Source organism: Crinia signifera, chromosome 11 (assembly GCF_055691185.1).
Source record: "Crinia signifera chromosome 11, ASM5569118v1, whole genome shotgun sequence".
Classification (NCBI taxonomy): Eukaryota; Metazoa; Chordata; class Amphibia; order Anura; family Myobatrachidae; genus Crinia; species Crinia signifera.
In genome coordinates, this window is record NC_139227.1 from 106,644,479 (window position 1) to 106,664,443 (window position 19,965).

Genomic DNA, 19,965 nt, shown 5'->3' on the forward strand with positions numbered 1-19,965 from the left:
TTAAATGCCTCAATTTCACCAAATCATCATAAGGAACAATGGTAAATGGGCCAGAAACCCCCCAAAACACCCCTGAACATTGAAATGTCCCCACAAAAGTAGTTTACGCCACCCCACGATCAACGCGAACCCGAAGCGTGGCGAGCGCAGCGGTACGCGTCCTCCGACCTTTTCATACCCCCACTATGCACGTCGGCGTGGAGTTGAGAATAGAATAGTGTGGCGAGCGCAGCGTGGCGAGGGGACGCGGATACCTTCACAGGTAACCGAGTCCCTTCGCGGGCTTCACAGGTATCCGCGTCCCCTCGCGGGGCTCGCTGCGCTCGCCACGATTCGGGCTCGGTGGCTCGCTGCGCTCGCCACACTATTCTATTCTCAACTCCACGCCGACGTGGATAGTGGGGGTATGAAAAGGTCGCAGGACGCGTACCGCCGCCCCTCGCGGGCTCGCTGCGCTCGCCACGCTTCGGGTTTGCGTTGATCGTGGGGTGGCGTAAAATACTTTTGGGGGGACATTTCACTGTTCAGGGGTGTTTTTGGGGGTTTCTGGCCCATTTACCATTGTTCCCTATGATGATTTGGGTAAATTGAGCCATTTAACATTGTTTCCTATGGGAAATCGGGGGCATCGCGGCTAAATTGAGGCATTTAACATTGTTCCCTATGGGAAATCGCGGGCCCCCGATTTTTACTCACGATGCCCACGATCATGATCGTTGTGGCCGTGCTAGGAAACAAGTACCTAAGACTTTTTATTTCATAAGCATTTTTTACCCTGAGTTTAGAGGTAGGGATGGCCATCGACCATCGATGATTCAAAATCATCGATGGTTCATGGCCGATGTTGAATACTTTAGCCATTGATGGGGGAGAACCAGATGGTTTCCCTCCATCGATGGAACAGCAAAACAATGTTTTGCCTTTTTTTTCTTTTTTTTTTTAAAGTGCCGGGACACGTAGCATAGCTCCGCCCCCCGACACCCGTGAAGCCCCGCCCCCATGTTTTGATTGGCCCACAGGCCAATCAAACAAACACAATGGATGACCATCAATATGTAAAAATATCGATGGACATCCATAGCATAGATTAGCACTATCGATGGCCAGTTGCAGAATTGGCCATCCCTAGTTAGAGGTAACACATCCTATTGGTCACTTACCGCATCCGTTCAATCAGAGCGATCCAATCCGATCCCTTCCAGCATTCCCCATGCACTTCCAGTTCATAACCCCGGAAGTCCAAGGTTCAGTGTACCTGTGGCCTATTTGTTTTGGGACTGAGGAAAAGGTATGTTGTAGTTTGGGCAGATTTATCTTCCTGCTGTAGCAGATTATATATCCTCATATTGTTTTGCCGCTGCAAATTATAGGTAGATGTATGAAGCAGTGATAAGGAAGTAGTAGTGAGCCAGAGGAGAATTGGCCCATGGTAACCAATCAGCCAATCAGCACTGAAGTAACATTTATCATTTGCATAATACAGAGCAGCTGATTGGTTGCCATGGGCCACTTCTTCTCTGGCCCACCCCTCAGAGCGTCATACACCTACCTCTCAGTACCTTGGGAAGTCCAGACTTCAATATGATTTTTATTAAACCAGCCATTTAAATATTGACTCCTGAGAGTGTATCTGCAGTAATATGAATCACTGAGTCATTATAATGCACATCTAGCGTTCCCATCATTCTTCTCCTATTGTGGGAGGTTTGGGAGTGGCTGGGAGATTGTCACTGTGTGCTGACCTATTTCATCTCATTGTTATACATCATAAGTCATTATTCGAATTAATCACAATTCGCATTTTGCATGAATGCTTTATTTTGGGCACAGTAACCTGTTAAGGGTCCCATACATCAGCAATTAATTGTGACAATTTTCAGATATGGAGATGATTGCCACAATTAATTTTAGATGTGTGGGCTCCCCCTTTTGGCAATCCCAATCAAAATCGCCAATCGATTGCTTAATCAGGTTTTTAAACATGTTTAATAATCTGGTATTATCTGCAGATCTTTTTTATATGTGTGGGCATTCCCAATTCATCTTCTTCATCTATTTACATTATGAACAGCTGAAATGACAATCGATTGGGCAATTTCCAGATATGAAGATGCAATCTTTAGATGGAAAAATCTGCCGATCACTGAAATAAATCTGTAATGTGTGGGCAAAGTCAGATAGATTGTAAAATCCATTTATCTGGCTAAAAAATCCCTGGATCTGGAAATCCATAAATTGTGATTGCTGATGTATGGGGCCCATTAAACAATAAATCTGTTGTACAAGACATCATCTTGTATATGTTTGTACAAGGACTAGGTACAGGTGTATCTAGGCTGGGTCACATTGCTGTGTATTTGACTTACACACTATTGTAGCACACATTTAAAGGAATGATCATTTTTGGACAGCTTCTAAGTAAATCCGTACTGTCACATAAAGTATCTCCTGATGCATGAATGCCAAGCATACCGTAATTGGCATACAGTACCGTAATTGGCATACCGTAATTGACATACCGTAATTTAGAAGATTTATGTAAAATCACAGGGACTTGCTCTGGTACCCATCCCCCTAAGGACTAATTAGCAAATGGAACTTGGGGCCTAATTCAGAAAATCCCCCTGAGGACTAATTAACAAATGGAACTTGGGGTCTAATTCGGAAAATCCCCCTGAGGACTAATTAAACAATCAGAACTTGGGGTCTAATTCAGACCCCATTGGAACGGACCGAATGGTCGGGGTTCGGCACTGCAGGGTGGCAGGCATCGCTGACCTGTTCTTTAGGCTGCAAGTATATGCAGCCTAGCACACAGGTCTGAATCAGGCCCTTTGTGTGAGTGTCTGTGAGTGTCTGTGAGTATGTAGGAGTGTGGGATGTGTCAAGATGGAAGGGAGACCTCATGGATTGTAAAGTTTGAAAAAAGTAAAAAAAAAATCTAAAACAAATCACCTTATGTCAACCTTTAGCTTGTGTTGATCTTTTTACCATGCTGGTCAGTGCTCAAAGTGTGCCGGTATACAGCGGTATGACATACCGACACTTCCAGCACTGAGCTTTTTTTTCCTCCCCCCTCAGCAGCAAAGATGGAGATTCCGCGGCCATTCACTGCAGCACACAGGAGATGAGGAGGGGCCAGGGGTTAGGGTGCATTGTGCCCCCCGCTGTCATTTATTTAAGCTCCTTCGTGGCCGGCCGCCTGCCCACCCACCGAGACAATGGCAGAGAGGTGGCAGCCAGGTGACAGCCGGCAGAGAGCGGTGAACTACCCCTGCCTGGTGAACTGCCCGTGCTGCCCGGCTGTCTTCAGCGGGTTGCGGCTATTTGAAATCTCGTGCCGGGTGGCGAGACCACTGATTGGCTGACATTCTTCCTGCGCTAGATTTCCATGTCCCCCCCCTTGTAGGGATTTTGGTGGTTGGTATTCCGGCGTTGGGCTTTTGACTGCCGGGATTTCATACCAATCCCTTCCTGAGAAGTCTTGAAGAAACATAAATTACATATGAAAGAACTTGTTTCTTTTGGCGCAATATCCTAGCACCAAGCAACCAATACGGTTAACAGTAAACTGGGCTTCAATGGGGATTAAAAGGCCTGGGTTTGTGGAAATCTTATATGGGGCCATATTCTCTAAACTTCAAAAGTGATAAAATGGAGAGTGATAAACAGCCAGCCGATCAGCTCCTGCCTGCCATGTCACAGACTGTGTTTGAAAAATGTCAGGCAGGAGCTGATTGGCTGGTTATTTATCACTCTCCATGTTATCAGTTATTTAGCTTAGAGAATCTGGCCCATGGTCTTCGAGCCTAGGGTTTTCGAGGTTTAGGAGTCACACTCCTCTGCTCTCTTTACGGTGTATACTTATGATTTATGGCTGCTGGTGTCTGTCTGGTGATGATCATTCTGTCATGACGATAGGCCTATTTCTACATGGCGGGCTGCCACTCCATCCACCCCATTGTGAATTTGGTCCTTCGATTATTTATGTAAGTGTTTTTATTATTGGCTTCTGCATGCAAGGTAATGTCTTTGTTTTGCTTTAATTACATGTGACGAGGAATTTAACTCGTCAGTGAAAATGATGAAGCGAAAAACGCAATTTTTGATGCGACCCTTTTCTACACCCTCATAATAACACATTAACATGTGCCTGGAACCCTTTTGCTTTTTAATTTTTACTATATATGGTTTTTACATAATTACTTTTTTTGCATGTGCATTACAGGAAATCGTGTTGGTGGTATTTTTTGGAACAGAATACGTTATCCGACTGTGGTCCGCAGGATGCCGAAGCAAATATGTTGGGGTTTGGGGAAGACTTCGCTTCGCTAGGAAACCAATTTCTGTCATAGGTATGTGGGCACAGATGAATCCTATACACAGCAATAAAGCGTCATTTTCAGATTCATATATAATTAAAGAATATTACTTGCCTACATGGTACAGCTCAGTCACCCAATGTTCGTGAATAGGCAAAGAGCTACTGTGTTGTTGACTTAGGGGGAGCATCAGAGGACCACAATAGGCCGGAAAGTACCTACCAAATCTAATGGAATGCCAGACTTCGGGTAAGTCATACTGGGCCCTATGTAAGGGGGATGTACTTATCATTGGAGAGATAAACTACCAGCCAATCTGCCGTGTTTCAGGCTGTGTTTGAAAAATGACAGGAGCTGATTGGTTGGTATTTGTTTCTCCACTTTCATCACTTTCCAAGGATAAGTACATCTACTGCATAGAGTGGTACGCACATCTGGTGGTTTACGTACACCCCCGATGGTTGGACATGTGTGCAACTTCAACTTCAATCGCGGTGCCCCTAAGCGAGAGCATGATTGGCACCGGGTTGGTTCTGGGAGTGGTGAGTGTCTGTGTATTCTTCCACAGATGTTCTGGCTTCTGGTATGGAGCTGAGCTAGCCATATTTTGTAGTCTTAGGCTCACTCAGATGGTGGTTCATGCACAGCAATCGGACTTGCGATAATAATTATATTTATATTGCGCTCTTTCTCCAATAGGACTCAAGGTGCTTAACAGATAGAATGAACGTAATACAGACCAGGAACAATGACGTACAGAAAAGCTTTTCATACACTACAGAGAGAATGGGGATACTTAAGGGAATTACGGAAATGTTTAAGTAAACAGGAAAGTCCTGAGTCTGTTTTTGAAGAATTTTAGAGTGGGGGCCTCTTGAACTGTACAGGGAAGAGAGTTCCATAGAGCCGGAGCCGCATGGCTAAAAGCTCGACCCCCTAGATGAATTACGGGAGGTTCAAGGTACTGCTAAAAGTCCTTCAGCTACAGATCGCAGTAATCGTGTGCGATTTTATGGAATCAGAAGCTGCTTCAGGTACCTTGGGCCTTGGTCATTGCCTTGGGCTTTGGAACTCAGTAAAGTAATCTTGACGATTATTCGCCATTTTATAGGCAGCCAGTGTAGGGAGTAGAGAATGGCAGTTATGTGGCTAGAACAGGGCTGGTTGAGGCAGAAGCAGCTCAAATAGCATCCTTCACTGAATCGGGCCCATTGTGTGGTGATAATTTCTGGGGCACTATAACGTATCCTATATACTGACCACACAGAGCACAGTCTGGTCACTCCATGACTTATCCTATAAACTGACCACACATAGCACAGTCTGGTCACTCCATGACGTATCCTATAAACTGACCACACATAGCACAATCTGGTCACTCCATGATTTATCCTATAAACTGACCACACATAGCACAGTCTGGTCACTCCATGATTTATCCTATAAACTGACCACACATAGCACAGTCTGGTCACTCCATGGTTTATCCTATAAACTGACCACACATAGCACAGTCTGGTCACTCCATGATTTATCCTATAAACTGACCACATATAGCACAGTCTGGTCACTCCATGGTTTATCCTATAAACTGACCACACATAGCACAGTCTGGTCACTCCATGACTTATCCTATAAACTGACCACACATAGCACAGTCTGGTCACTCCATGATTTATCCTATAAACTTACCACATAACACAGTCTGGTCACTCCATGACTTATCCTATAAACTGACCACATATAGCACAGTCTGGTCACTCCATGACGTATCCTATAAACTGACCACACATAGCACAGTCTGGTCACTCCATGATTTATCCTATAAACTGACCACACATAGCACAGTCTGGTCACTCCATGACGTATCCTATAAACTGACCACATAGCACAGTCTGGTCACTCCATGATTTATCCTATAAACTGACCACACATAGCACAGTCTGGTCACTCCATGATTTATCCTATAAACTGACCACCCATAGCACAGTCTGGTCACTCCATGACTTATCCTATAAACTGACCACACATAGCACAGTCTGGTCACTCCATGACGTATCCTATAAACTGACCACATAGCACAGTCTGGTCACTCCATGATTTATCCTATAAACTGACCACATAGCACAGTCTGGTCACTCCATGACTTATCCTATAAACTGACCACACAGCACAGTCTGGTCACTCCATGATTTATCCTATAAACTGACCACACATAGCACAGTCTGGTCACTCCATGACTTATCCTATAAACTGACCACACATAGCACAGTCTGGTCACTCCATGATTTATCCTATAAACTGACCACACATAGCACAGTCTGGTCACTCCATGACTTATCCTATAAACTGACCACATAGCACAGTCTGGTCACTCCATGACTTATCCTATAAACTGACCACATAGCACAGTCTGGTCACTCCATGAGGTATCCTATAAACTGACCACACATAGCACAGTCTGGTCACTCCATGAGGTATCCTATAAACTGACCACACATAGCACAGTCTGGTCACTCCATGACTTATCCTATAAACTGACCACACATAGCACAGTCTGGTCACTCCATGATTTATCCTATAAACTGACCACACATAGCACAGTCTGGTCACTCCATGACTTATCCTATAAACTGACCACACATAGCACAGTCTGGTCACTCCATGATTTATCCTATAAACTGACCACACATAGCACAGTCTGGTCACTCCATGAGGTATCCTATAAACTGACCACACATAGCACAGTCTGGTCACTCCATGATTTATCCTATAAAATGACCACACATAGCACAGTCTGGTCACTCCATGAGGTATCCTATAAACTGACCACACATAGCACAGTCTGGTCACTCCATGACTTATCCTATAAACTGACCACACATAGCACAGTCTGGTCACTCCATGATTTATCCTATAAACTGACCACACATAGCACAGTCTGGTCACTCCATGATTTATCCTATAAACTGACCACACATAGCACAGTCTGGTCACTCCATGATTTATCCTATAAACTGACCACATAGCACAGCCTGGTCACTCCATGAGGTATTCTATAAACTGACCACACATAGCACAGTCTGGTCACTCCATGATTTATCCTATAAACTGACCACACATAGCACAGTCTGGTCACTCCATGACTTATCCTATAAACTGACCACACATGGCACACTCTGATCACTCCATGACATCCTATAAACTGACCACACATAGCACAGTCTGGTCACTCCATGACTTATCCTATAAACTGACCACACATAGCACAGTCTGGTCACTCCATGATTTATCCTATAAACTGACCACACATAGCACAGTCTGGTCACTCCATGACTTATCCTATAAACTGACCACACATAGCACAGTCTGGTCACTCCATGATTTATTCTATAAACTGACCACACATAGCACAGTCTGGTCACTCCATGACTTATCCTATAAACTGACCACACATAGCACAGTCTGGTCACTCCATGAGGTATTCTATAAACTGACCACATAGCACAGTCTGGTCACTCCATGATTTATCCTATAAACTGACCACACATAGCACAGTCTGGTCACTCCATGATTTATCCTATAAACTGACCACACATAGCACAGTCTGGTCACTCCATGATTTATCCTATAAACTGACCACACATAGCACAGCCTGGTCACTCCATGAGGTATTCTATAAACTGACCACACATAGCACAGTCTGGTCACTCCATGACTTATCCTATAAACTGACCACACATAGCACAGTCTGGTCACTCCATGATTTATTCTATAAACTGACCACACATAGCACAGTCTGGTCACTCCATGACTTATCCTATAAACTGACCACACATAGCACAGTCTGGTCACTCCATGACTTATCCTATAAACTGACCACACATAGCACAGTCTGGTCACTCCATGACTTATCCTATAAACTGACCACACATAGCACAGTCTGGTCACTCCATGACTTATCCTATAAACTGACCACACATAGCACAGTCTGGTCACTCCATGTCTTATCCTATAAACTGACCACACATAGCACAGTCTGGTCACTCCATGACGTATCCTATAAACTGACCACATAGCACAGTCTGGTCATTTTTTATTTTTTACAGGTTTAATGGTGAAAATTCAGTGAAATTAATTGCAGGTGGCTGAACTATATCAAAGCCCCCTGAAATTCATGTATTTTATTGATGTGATTATTATGATAGTATGACTGCTCTAATTGTACAACCTAAAAAGGTTCTGCTCTGTGACACCAGAATTGTGGCATGTGGAAGCGATGACATCTAATTGGGAACATATTGACCTTACCCCCTTTGAGTGCCAAGTGAATTACCGTATTTTTGGGTACTTGTTTCCTAGCACTGCGCCCGTCGGGTTGATCGCATGCCTTAAGTTTAAGGTACTTACGGCATGCGATCGACACGATGGACCCGATTTTATGTCAATCACCAGTGTATTTGCCGGTGAAAGACAAACTCGTGTTGATCGGGTCCATCGCGGCCCATTATAATGGGCCGCGACGCGATCATCGTGATTTTCCCATAGAGAATAATGTTAAATTAGAAAATCGCGTTGATCGGGTCCATCGCGGCCCATTATAATGGGCCGCGATGCGACCGACGCGATCAACCCGATTTTCCCATAGAGAATAATGTTAAATTATTTTTAATGTTAAAATCGGGTTGATCAACCCGATTTTGCATAGGGAACAATGGGAAATGGGCCAATATGGCCAATTTCTCATAGTATAGGGTTAGAAAGTATGGTTAACGCCACCCCACTATTGACGCCAACCCGAAGCATGGCGAGGGGCGGCGGTACGCGTCCTACGACCTTTTCATACCCCCACTATCCACGTCGGCGTGGAATTGATTTCATATAGTGTGGCAAGCGCAGCTAGCGGACGCGTATACCTGTGAAGTTATGCGCGTCCGCTCGCCACGCTTCGGGCTCGCCACACTATATAAAATCAACTCCACGCCGACGTGGATAGTGGGGGTATGAAAAGGTCGGAGGACGCGTACCGCCGCCCCTCGCTGTGCTCGCCACGCTTCGGGTTGGCATCAATAGTGGGGTGGCGTTAACAATGGGGGGCCATTTCAACCATCAGGTGGGTTTGCTATTAAAATGGGGGGGTTTTGGGGCTTTTTACATTGAAATCAATGTAAAATCGGGTCTCGGACCATTTTACATTGATTCCAATGTAAAAATTGGATCGATCGCTTCGGTCGCATTGGATGCGATTTGGTTGGCATGTGATGCGATCGACACGATTTTTCCGACCCGATCAATACAATCAAAATTGGTGGCACCGTGCTAGGAAACAAGTACCCATTTTTGTTCATCATAATGGCCTGCAATGTTACCTTTATATAGGAAATTAAATCATTTTTTTGACACAACATTTTTTATTTGAATTTATATAACAAATGTGAGCGACGCCGGCATTTTTAGTGGATATTTTGAACATCTCTCACAGAGATGTTGGCAGTCAAAGGGTTAATTGTATATTGTATACAGAAATACAACAACAACAACAAAAACAACCCATGTTATATACAGTACAAGTGCTTGTTCAGTGGATTGATGACACATTATCAGAATTTGTTATGTTTTCTTGTTGCAGATCTAATTGTAGTTGTAGCTTCCGTTATAGTTCTTTGTGTGGGATCAAATGGACAAGTCTTTGCAACCTCAGCAATTAGGTAAGATACACATTTGGCAAATGCTTAATGCAAGTAAGTGGCCGCAGTACTTTTAGCTTTAAAAACTTTTTTAAATGAGTCTTTTAGGTACTTGTTTCCTAGCACGGCGCCCACGATTTTAATCTTATTACATTGTTTTGATCGCATCGGTGGCATCGCATGCGACCAGATCGCATGCGATGCGATCAAAACGATGATTTAATTGTACATGCACCCTGATGGGTGATTAGTATGTTATATGCAACCCCATTCTTAACGCCACCGCCACTATTTACACCAACCCAAAGCGTGGCGAGCCCTCGAGGGGCGGCGGTACGTGTCCTCCGACTTTTTCATACCCCCACTATCCACGTCGGTGTGGAGTTGATTTTATATAGTGTGGCGAGCGCAGCGAGCCACCGAGCCCGAAGCGTGGCGAGGGGACGTGGACAACTTCACATGTATTCCGCGTCCCCTCGCAGGGCTCGATGGCTTGCTGCGCTCGCCACACTATATAAAATAGACTCCAAGCCGACGTGGATAGTGGGGGTATGAAAAGGTCGGAGGACACGTACGGCCGCCCCTCGAAGGCTTGCTGCACTTGCCACGCTTCGGGTTGGCGTTAATAGTGCCAGTGGTGTTAAGAATGGGTGTGCATATAACATACTAATCACCCATCAGGGTGCATGTACAATTAAATCATCGTTTTGATCGCATCAATCGCATCGCATGCCAGTTTAATGGCATGCGATGCGATTTAAAAATTTTACAGTGCGGCTCTTAGGACCCGAAAATCGGCACTAATTAAGGCATGCGATGGGCGCCGTGCTAGGAAACAAGTGCCAAATTTTATTATTATTAATAATAAGAATTAAAAAAATAATGTAATATGTATGTGCATCCTTTCATATTGTGCTTTGTGACCTGGCCATAAATAATAACAGTTGGAAATATTTGACAAATTGAAGGTGTGATTTTGAGAAAATAGTCAAGTTAGCAAGTTATTCAAAGTTGCACAGTGTTCAGCCGCTGCCCCGCAGCATCGGTTTCGCATGGCTAAATAGACTGTGCAGGCAAGTCTGGAATGATTATGGGCCTAATTCAAACTTGATCGCAGGACAAATTTGTTCTCAAAATGGACAAAACCATGCTGCACTGCAGGTGGGCAGATGTAACATGTGCAGAGAGAGTTAGATTTAGGGAGGTGTGTTCAAACTGAAACCTAAATTCTGTAAAAATAAAGCAGCCAGTATTTGCCCTGCACAGGAACAAAATAACTCGCCCAAATCTAACTCTCTGCACATGTTACATCTGCCCCACCTGCAGTGAAGCACGGTTTTGTGCCCTGTGATCAGGTCTGAATTACCCCATGTCTGTAGAACTTATTTGGCCTAGGGCCAGATAGCGAGATAGTGTAAAGCCCCTGTACACATGCTTCAATTGTTCCCTGTTATAGATTCAATTTTGCTTATAGAAGCAAAATCCAATCGAAACCTAACCGATATCGAATGGTTTTTAGGAGTGGCGTAGCTAGAAATCCCCCCCCCCCCCCCCTGCCAAACAATATTCCGGGCCCCCCTTCCAAGAAGGGGAAAGGTGATTAGACGACCGAGGCAGCGTTGAGCGCTGGTCCCGCCCTGTACATATCTAATGAGTGGGGACCCAGTGCAGTGTATATTTAATGAGCGGGTCCCCGCCCCATGCATATGTAATGAGCAGGTGCCCGCCCTGTGCATATGTAATGAGCAGGACCCGTTAATTACATATGTATGGGGCAGGGACCCGTTCATTCAATATGCACTGCACTGGGTCCCCGCTAATTAGATATGCACAGGGCGGGACCAGCTCAGCGCTCACTGCTGCCTCGTCGTCTGTCAGCTCAGCCAGTGGCACCCACCACAGACCCCGCTGACAGCGCTCCCCCAAGCCACCGCAGGGTCTGCCACATACAGTATGTAGCTACGCCACTGGTTTTTAGGGCACTTTTGACTGGCATTAGATTCGATGCGCACTCCAGTTTTCTCTATATCAAAAGAAAAATAGACTGTGCAGGCAAGGAAAGATCGAATTCGATCCAGTAAATCAAATGTGTACACTGCGCCTTGAATGTAAATCAAATTCGATATCGAAATTGAATGCAAAAGTGCAGATTGAATGTGAAAACTAATGGAAAATCAAAGGCAAAGGTTATGAAGAGGCGAAATCCAAATCAAATTGAAAACGATTTGATATGCCGTTTGATTCAATCTGGCATTTGATTCGATTTCGATTTGATATGCCATTCAATTTCTACTATATACTCTTGCCTGGCAAGACAATTTTTTTTTCTAATTTGCACTACACGTGAATGCACCTTAGGATTGAATCTGCATCGATTTTTATTTCTATTCGATTTTGCTTCTAAAAGCAAGATTTAATAGAAAAATAGTACATATCTCACAGTGTGTATCCTCTACTAAGTGCAGTTAGCTGAAATCAGATAGTCAAAACTGTCCATTAGCCTGAATCTCACAGGGGGAGATTCTCTCAACCCTGTTATTGGGGTTTTTACCGCATTTTGGGATGCTCTAAACATCCCCCGCCTGGTTACAGCGACAGGGGCATCGCCAGCAAAAGCTGGAGATGCCCCATAGAAGCCTATGGGCTTCTACTGCCACCCCCACCGCCCCGCACCGACCCCCCCCCCCTCACCTGTTTCCGGGCAGCACAGAGCTGTGCTGCCCGGACCTGTGACCTCCTCCTCACTGCACTGTGAACCTCTTCCGAGTGCAGGGAGGAGAGCCAGTCCCCCCCGCAGCAGCAGCACCACAAGCCGAGTAAGGGAGTGAGGGGGGAGCCGCCAGGTCCCACCGGCTCATGGCAAAGGACATCTCTTAACGCAAGAGCTGTCCTTTGCCATAATAATCGCATATGCGATAATTATATCGGCGGAGGGGGGATGTGGATGTGAGAACAACCCGCCCACAGTGTGTGTACACACCATTAGAAACGTGTAGTTTATTTGAATTCCCTGGTTTCTAAAGGGTATGTACACACGGTGCCACGTTTTTTTAATAGCGAGCAGCAAATTTTACCTGACAAGACAACACTGAAAGGTTAAAATCACAGGAGCATGGTCCTGCAACCAGCGACCAGTACAGGGCTGGTTGTGGGAGCGCGCTCAATACATCGTCCTGAATACAGGGCTTAAGTCACTAAGGGCGGGATGTATTAAAATACATCGCCGCCCTTCGCCCCCCCCCCCGCCGCAATGCCGCCGCATATGTAATAACATATGCGGCTGGCATCGCGATGCGGTGACGGAGGCCCCCCGTGATACCTGTACTGTGGTCTGCGGGGGGTCTCCGTCACCTCCCAGCCGGCTTCTGCTGCTTTCACGCCGGGGACAGCTAAGCAAGCTGTCCCCGGCGCTTCCTCCTCCCCCCTGCAGCCGGAAGGACGTCCGGCTGCGTTGCTAGGGGGAGGAAGGGCTTACCTTCCGGGGTCCAGGAGGACCTGCAAGAAGGTAAGCCCAAGGGAGGGGGAGAGGGGGGGTCGGCGGGGTTGCGGCGACGCGGCGGGCGGCGAAAAGAAGTCCATAGGCTTCTATAGGGTATCGCCATCCAAAGGTGGCGATACCCTGCCCTGCGATATCGCTGCGAACCGGTTTTAGTACATAGGAAAATGCGGTAAAACAGGGGTTTTACCGCATTTTCCCTTTAGTACATCTCGCCCTTATTTCTGGGTTAGTCCTTGAAATAACGTTTCAGACCATAACCGGGTTTAGTGAGATCATTTCTACATTGGGTGCAGAACTAGCTTTTGTTGAGAAATATAGACTCTTAATTAGTTTTAATTACTTTAAAGGGATTAACACATGACCTATTTCAGTAATTCATCAATGCAAATATAAAGGAAATTCAAAAAAAAATTCTACTGTATGTTTTTGTTAATAACCAGAACCGCTGTCTCAACCCTCAGTTATGGCATTTGTGAGTCTGGTTAATGTTAAGGATATATTTTATGGGATTGTAATAACCAGCCGTATGAGTAAGGCGCATTGTCTCATGAAGACTGTCCGTTAATTAAACTGATATTGTCTGGTAGGGGAATCCGATTTCTGCAGATTTTACGAATGTTACATGTTGATCGTCAAGGTGGCACCTGGAGATTACTGGGATCGGTGGTTTTTATACACAGACAGGTATGTTGCATCCGCTTCTGTACAATTAATGAAATAAAGAGAGCAGCGACACACCATCAATGATTCAATGTCATCAATGTATATGACCGATGTTGAGTACTTTTACTATTGATGGTGGGCAACCATCGATAAGGAAACATCATTTTTTTTCTTCCCCAATGTGTCGAGACATGGAGCTTAGCTCCACCCCTGACGTTCCCACAAAGCCTCACCTCAGGCTCTGATTGGCCCGAAGCCTAGTCGATACTAAAGCAAGGCAGACCAGCTATGGGTGAAACCAATGATGGCCCTTGTAGACGAATGCCCATCCCTAGTCCCCAGATTCGGTGACACCTAGTGCAGCAAGAAATGCTATGTGCGTGCTGGTGAAAGGGGAGTGGTCGCATGAATAAGGTGTGGCCACTTGGCTAAGGGTTTGAGACCCCTTTGTGATGCCACTGAATGAGAGGCAGCATTCACGCTGATGTTAGTGACCAGACCAAAATGTGACACGTGACCACATCTGGTCATGTGTGCAGGACTTATCTTGACATGGCAAATTGGATCTGGCTGAATCCACCAGTCCGATCCTGGCAGAGAAAAATCTCATTTGCATTCAGATGCAGCGCCCCTATAGACCTGCGTATGGACACCACTATTATATCTGGGCATTTCTATCCATACCACGGTCCCTGATGAATTCGCATTTAATTCCGTGCATGCCGATAAATGATTGCAAAGCTGGAATTAGCCCTATACAGCCTACTATATTTCTTAGAAGAGAAGACCGGGATCTGGATTATAACTGCTACAGAGAGGATCACTGATTGGCTGAATGATAAAGTGGATGGACTACGTACTGTAGGAAGGGGAACCATGTTTAACATGTTTCTTCAGGTTTGGGGGGTGGTATGTAAGCATTACGCAATCTGTAGACTGCACAGACGGTGTAATGGTTAGCATTACTGCTTTGCAGCACTGAGGTCATGGGTTCGATTCCCACCATGGCCCTAACTGTGGGGAGTTGGTATGTTCTCCCTGTGCTTGCGTGGGTTTCCTCCGGGTGCTCCGGTTTCCTACCACAATCCAAAAATATACTGGTAGGTTAACTGGCTCCCAACAAATTAGCCCTAGAACGTCTGTGTGTGTGTGTGTGTGTGTGTGTACATTTGGTAGGGAAGATAGATTATAAGCTCCACAGGGACTAATGTGAATTTTCGCTGTGGAATGTGTATGCGCTATTTAAATAACTGATGATGATGATAATTTGCTCTATTTATCATACCTAAAAAATGCCCAGACTACAATCCCTATTGATGGCAGTTGGGTAACTCCGAAACTAGGTATCAGATATAACTGCTATTAGATAAATAGGTGACATACCCTTGTACTCACCTACATTTACCTGTCCTCAATGACCTCTCCCCATGCGCTCCCTAATAAGGTTGATAAATATTGCTAATATCATCCTCCTATAGATAATACAATTGTGTTATTTTATTGCATTTTTCACTGTTACACAAATACCATTTTCATTTGAATTCATACAATATTATCTGCTGATACCAAACACAACAATCCTTGTATTAAAGTATTATTGATGAATGTCTCATTTGTGTTTTATTTTCAAGGAGCTGATCACAACACTGTACATTGGCTTCCTGGGCTTGATCTTCTCTTCTTATTTTGTGTACCTCGCGGAAAAAGATGCCATAGATGGGTCTGGAGAGTACCAGTTTGGCAGCTATGCCGATGCTCTCTGGTGGGGAGTTGTGAGTATGCAGAACCCAGCAAGTTATCCCATAGGATATCCACTGCAAGGAGATCGCTAGGGGTATAGTAGGATCTTTCGGCTTACAGGTCTGGAACCTGGGACCTGGTCTATCCGGTTATCCAGTACTTTTTGGCCATTCTGTTTAAATGTGCCATGGTCAAAAAGGACAACCTCCAATCCCCACTTGAAAATGCATTGTACTTGCAATTTGATGCCAATGGGGGACTGTGCTCATTTATTGTATATGTATATATATATTGTATGTATGTTTACTACAGAGTCTTTATACAGAGCGCAATGGAACTTAGTGGGGAAAAAAAGCTTCGGCCACTGAGTCGCTGAGATTCACATAGACTCATTCGCACTCCGATATACAAGGTGCTCAGATAATCGATGGTGCATCCAATTTGGATGATTGTTGTAGTAAAGGGATCTTGAAATAGATTTGCCGGCACCAGGGGTCAAATGTAATAGGGTGAGAGTTTCAGAAAGTGAGAGATTCTGGGAGAGTTTTCCCTTTTTTTTTAAAGCAGCAATCAATTACATGGCAAAATCAACCTGGTTTTGCCATGTAATTGATTGCTGCTTTAAAAAGAATGGGAAAACTCTCCCAAAATCAATGTTTACACTTGAGCACCTTGACAAAGGGGTCCCTGAACCCGAAACGTTGGTTTTCGTCTCACCATATTAAATCCTTGAAAGTTTCCCCGGAGTGCCGCCCATTTCTGTTCTTCTACTTATCCCGTTCCGGGAGGGCACCGAGGCACAGTGACTACTAGGGAGAGTGTTGGTAGGACTTGCATGCTTCACCTTTTCAGATTGTTGGGGCTCCCAGCACACACAGGCACCCCCATAGCTTCCCTAGAGCAGACCCTAGCAGTGATGTATGCTGGGGGCATACTGGCGTATAAAGTGTAAAGCCAGGGCATATTGCAATAACAGATCTAGTGGGGTTTTATAAATGACTTGCCCTCTGTCCAGTGTAAGTCCTTGTTTGTCCTACCTAGACTAACAGCTGCTTTCTGTCTCTAGGTAACAGTCACAACCATTGGATATGGAGACAAGGTTCCCCAGACGTGGATTGGGAAAACTATAGCGTCCTGCTTCTCAGTTTTCGCCATTTCCTTCTTTGCACTGCCAGCGGTATGAGCAGCCACCAAACATGATCTAGTAGTACCATAAGCCTACTGTATAGCCACGTGCGCCATTACATTCCTGCACGCCTAACCGTTTCATCTGTCTCCGTCCACAGGGTATACTTGGCTCGGGGTTTGCTTTGAAGGTACAGCAAAAACAGAGGCAGAAGCACTTTAACCGTCAGATTCCAGCAGCTGCATCTCTTATTCAGGTAGCAAATGACATTTGGCACGTTATAGAGGGGCCTGATACAGAAAAAGGAACAACACAGGTCTTTGTAAATGTGCAAAAAAAAATATATTACACACAACAAACCCTCCTATTGCGTTAAATAAAACAGGCTTCCCGAAATGGCTGTCTGCTTCACTAGGGTCTCTGTTAGAGGGGGGCCCACACCCCAGGAATAAATACATTCAGTAGAGTGAACCAGGCGCCAAACAAATATACAATGACAATAGTCGCCAAAGGTGAATTCAAGGAAATTCCATTGATGTCAACAATCATATATTTATTAAAACCAATAAAATGTATTAGATTTATTCAGATGTTTGTACACGATTTCTTTGATCCAGAATTCATATTCATACTGTACATGACATTGGAAATGCAAAAACTCAACGCGTTTCCTCTCCAAAAGACTTCATCAGGGGTTCTTCATCTGAATCTCTAAAGATTCAATGGGACAAGGTAATTTTAAATGTCACCAGCGCACGATATCTCTACGTTGGATTCTGGATTTTCAGAATTCAACGGTATAGAGAATTGTATTGACCTCTAATTGGCCCAAGAAATTGATGATATCTCTATAGTCCAAGTCTCCATGATACACATCAAATATACTGCGTTCTAATAGGACCAGCAAGGTGTATATTCCTGTGATCTCTATAGCACAGTGGTGTGTTCTCTTCCAACCTCTCCAATGGTTAAAAAGATTAATTCTATTGTAAATAGACATACATCCTACTGTAAATAATATATAATGAGGCATAGTTCGGTTAATCCTACATTGATTAAGCATGGTAAAAATATAAACCCCCTGTGTGGGCATATATGGACTACGTGTATTAATATTATATATTATATATAAAATAGAGCTGTTTTCAGCATTTAGCAATACACAATTGTCCTTGTATTCTGGGCCTTTATAGAAATGTTCAGAAATATGAAACTTGGATTGAAACGGTTTATCCCTTGTTGCCTAGTAACCTTGGTGTTCTCTGTATTCCAGACAGCATGGAGGTGTTATGCTGCAGAAAACCCAGATTCTGCAACATGGAAGATCTACATTCGAAAGGCACAGAGGAATCAGCACATCATGTCACCCAGCCCAAAACCCAAGAAAACTGTGTTGGTATGGTATGACTGTTTGCGGGAGATTTATCAAAACTTGGAGAGAGATAAAGTAACAACTAATTGGCTCCTGCCATGCTAGAGACTTTTTGAAAAAGTCCGAAGCTGGTTTGGCTTTAGTGGATGTAGGTGTGGTTTGGATGGATATGGGTGTGGTTTGGATGGATATGGATATGGGTGTGGTCTTTGTGAATCTGGACATAGTTTGGAGGGATCATTGAAGTGTGTTTAGTTGCATGTCCAGTTTGAGGACCGCTGTTCTAGCATAACTAAAATAATGACCTTTAACCTTTACTGTAATCGTGCAGCTACATATATGTGCCATATTATTGTATTTCCAAGCAGCTGTTTCACATGTAAACACTGTAATATGTGCAGCGATGTTTTGGGGAACAATATATTAATTACAACCAAAAAAACGACTTTGCCTTCTGCCACATATTGAGTTATTCTACATTTGTATGATCGGGATGAGACCAGAATTAAATCATTTGGGGCGGGATGTACTAACGGGAAAATGCGGTAAAACCCCCGTTTTACCGCATTTCCCTATGTATTAAAAGCCCGCCGCCCCGTCAACGCATTGTACGGTATCGCCCTCTGGGTGGCGATACCCTATAGAATCCTATTGGCTTCTTTCGCCGTCCGCGCCCCCTCCTGTCCTCCTTTGATCTCCTCCTCCCCAGCAGGTGTCACAGCCGGGAGGACATCCGGCTTCAGGGGGGAGGAGGAGACGCTGGGGGACGCTGGCAGCCGCCGAGAGGTGACGGAGACCCCCACAGACCACATCACAGGTATCGCGGGGGTCTCAGTCACCGCAGCCCGATGCTAGCCGCCTATGTTAGTACATATGCGGCAGCATCGCGGCGGCTGCCAGGCGAAGGGCGGCGATGTATATCTAGGTTTATACAGTATCACTGTTTTGGCACTTATACGATGAACCATAAATTCATTTACATTGTGTTTCGATATAATAATATAATGTATGATATAATTACATTTTTCCTACATAGCCGTGATGATTGGCAGAGAGCATAGTATTGGGTATAAGTTAAGGAAATAATAATTAGCACCGCTAAATCAAAAATCAATTATTATATATTCTGGCCACACAGACCCAGCAATGGCAATTACATCTCACCATTACTGTACCGAGGGCTTTCCCAACATAGAGCCATCGTGGTCAAATTCTCCCTCAGCTTCTAGTGATTGGTTATATATACATAAATCCGATGCCGCTTCTGTGCTGTGGGTACCACATGCTTATGGGTAGGGGGTCGTAGGGTCCACCAATATTAGGTCAACATACATTGGGTCGAGCAAAGAATGTTGACGGGGGGGGGGGTGGTATGGCGGTCAGTATCCCGACATCAGAATCCCGATTTTCTGTGGTCTGACAGGGGAGCGAGCACAAAGAAGCCCCTTGTAGGCTCGTGGACCCCCAGAAGGGAGAATAGCCCCTGTCCGTCGGGATCCTGACTGTCTGGCATTTAAATAGTTGGGATTCCGATGTCAGAGTACCGACGGTCGGGC

General features: G+C 44.8%; 1 protein-coding gene across 1 annotated transcript in view; it reads left to right on the top strand.

Moving 5' to 3' along the window:
• LOC146045375 (potassium voltage-gated channel subfamily KQT member 1-like) overlaps nt 1-19,965 on the top strand; it is a 131,424-nt gene that overhangs the window by 88,506 nt on the left and 22,953 nt on the right. Inside the window, exons 4-10 of the mRNA XM_083164154.1 lie at nt 4,229-4,355; nt 9,952-10,030; nt 14,096-14,192; nt 15,803-15,943; nt 16,978-17,088; nt 17,198-17,293; nt 18,311-18,433. Coding sequence (XP_083020280.1) covers nt 4,229-4,355; nt 9,952-10,030; nt 14,096-14,192; nt 15,803-15,943; nt 16,978-17,088; nt 17,198-17,293; nt 18,311-18,433 — 774 coding nt within the window. The remainder of the gene's footprint in view (nt 1-4,228; nt 4,356-9,951; nt 10,031-14,095; nt 14,193-15,802; nt 15,944-16,977; nt 17,089-17,197; nt 17,294-18,310; nt 18,434-19,965) is intronic.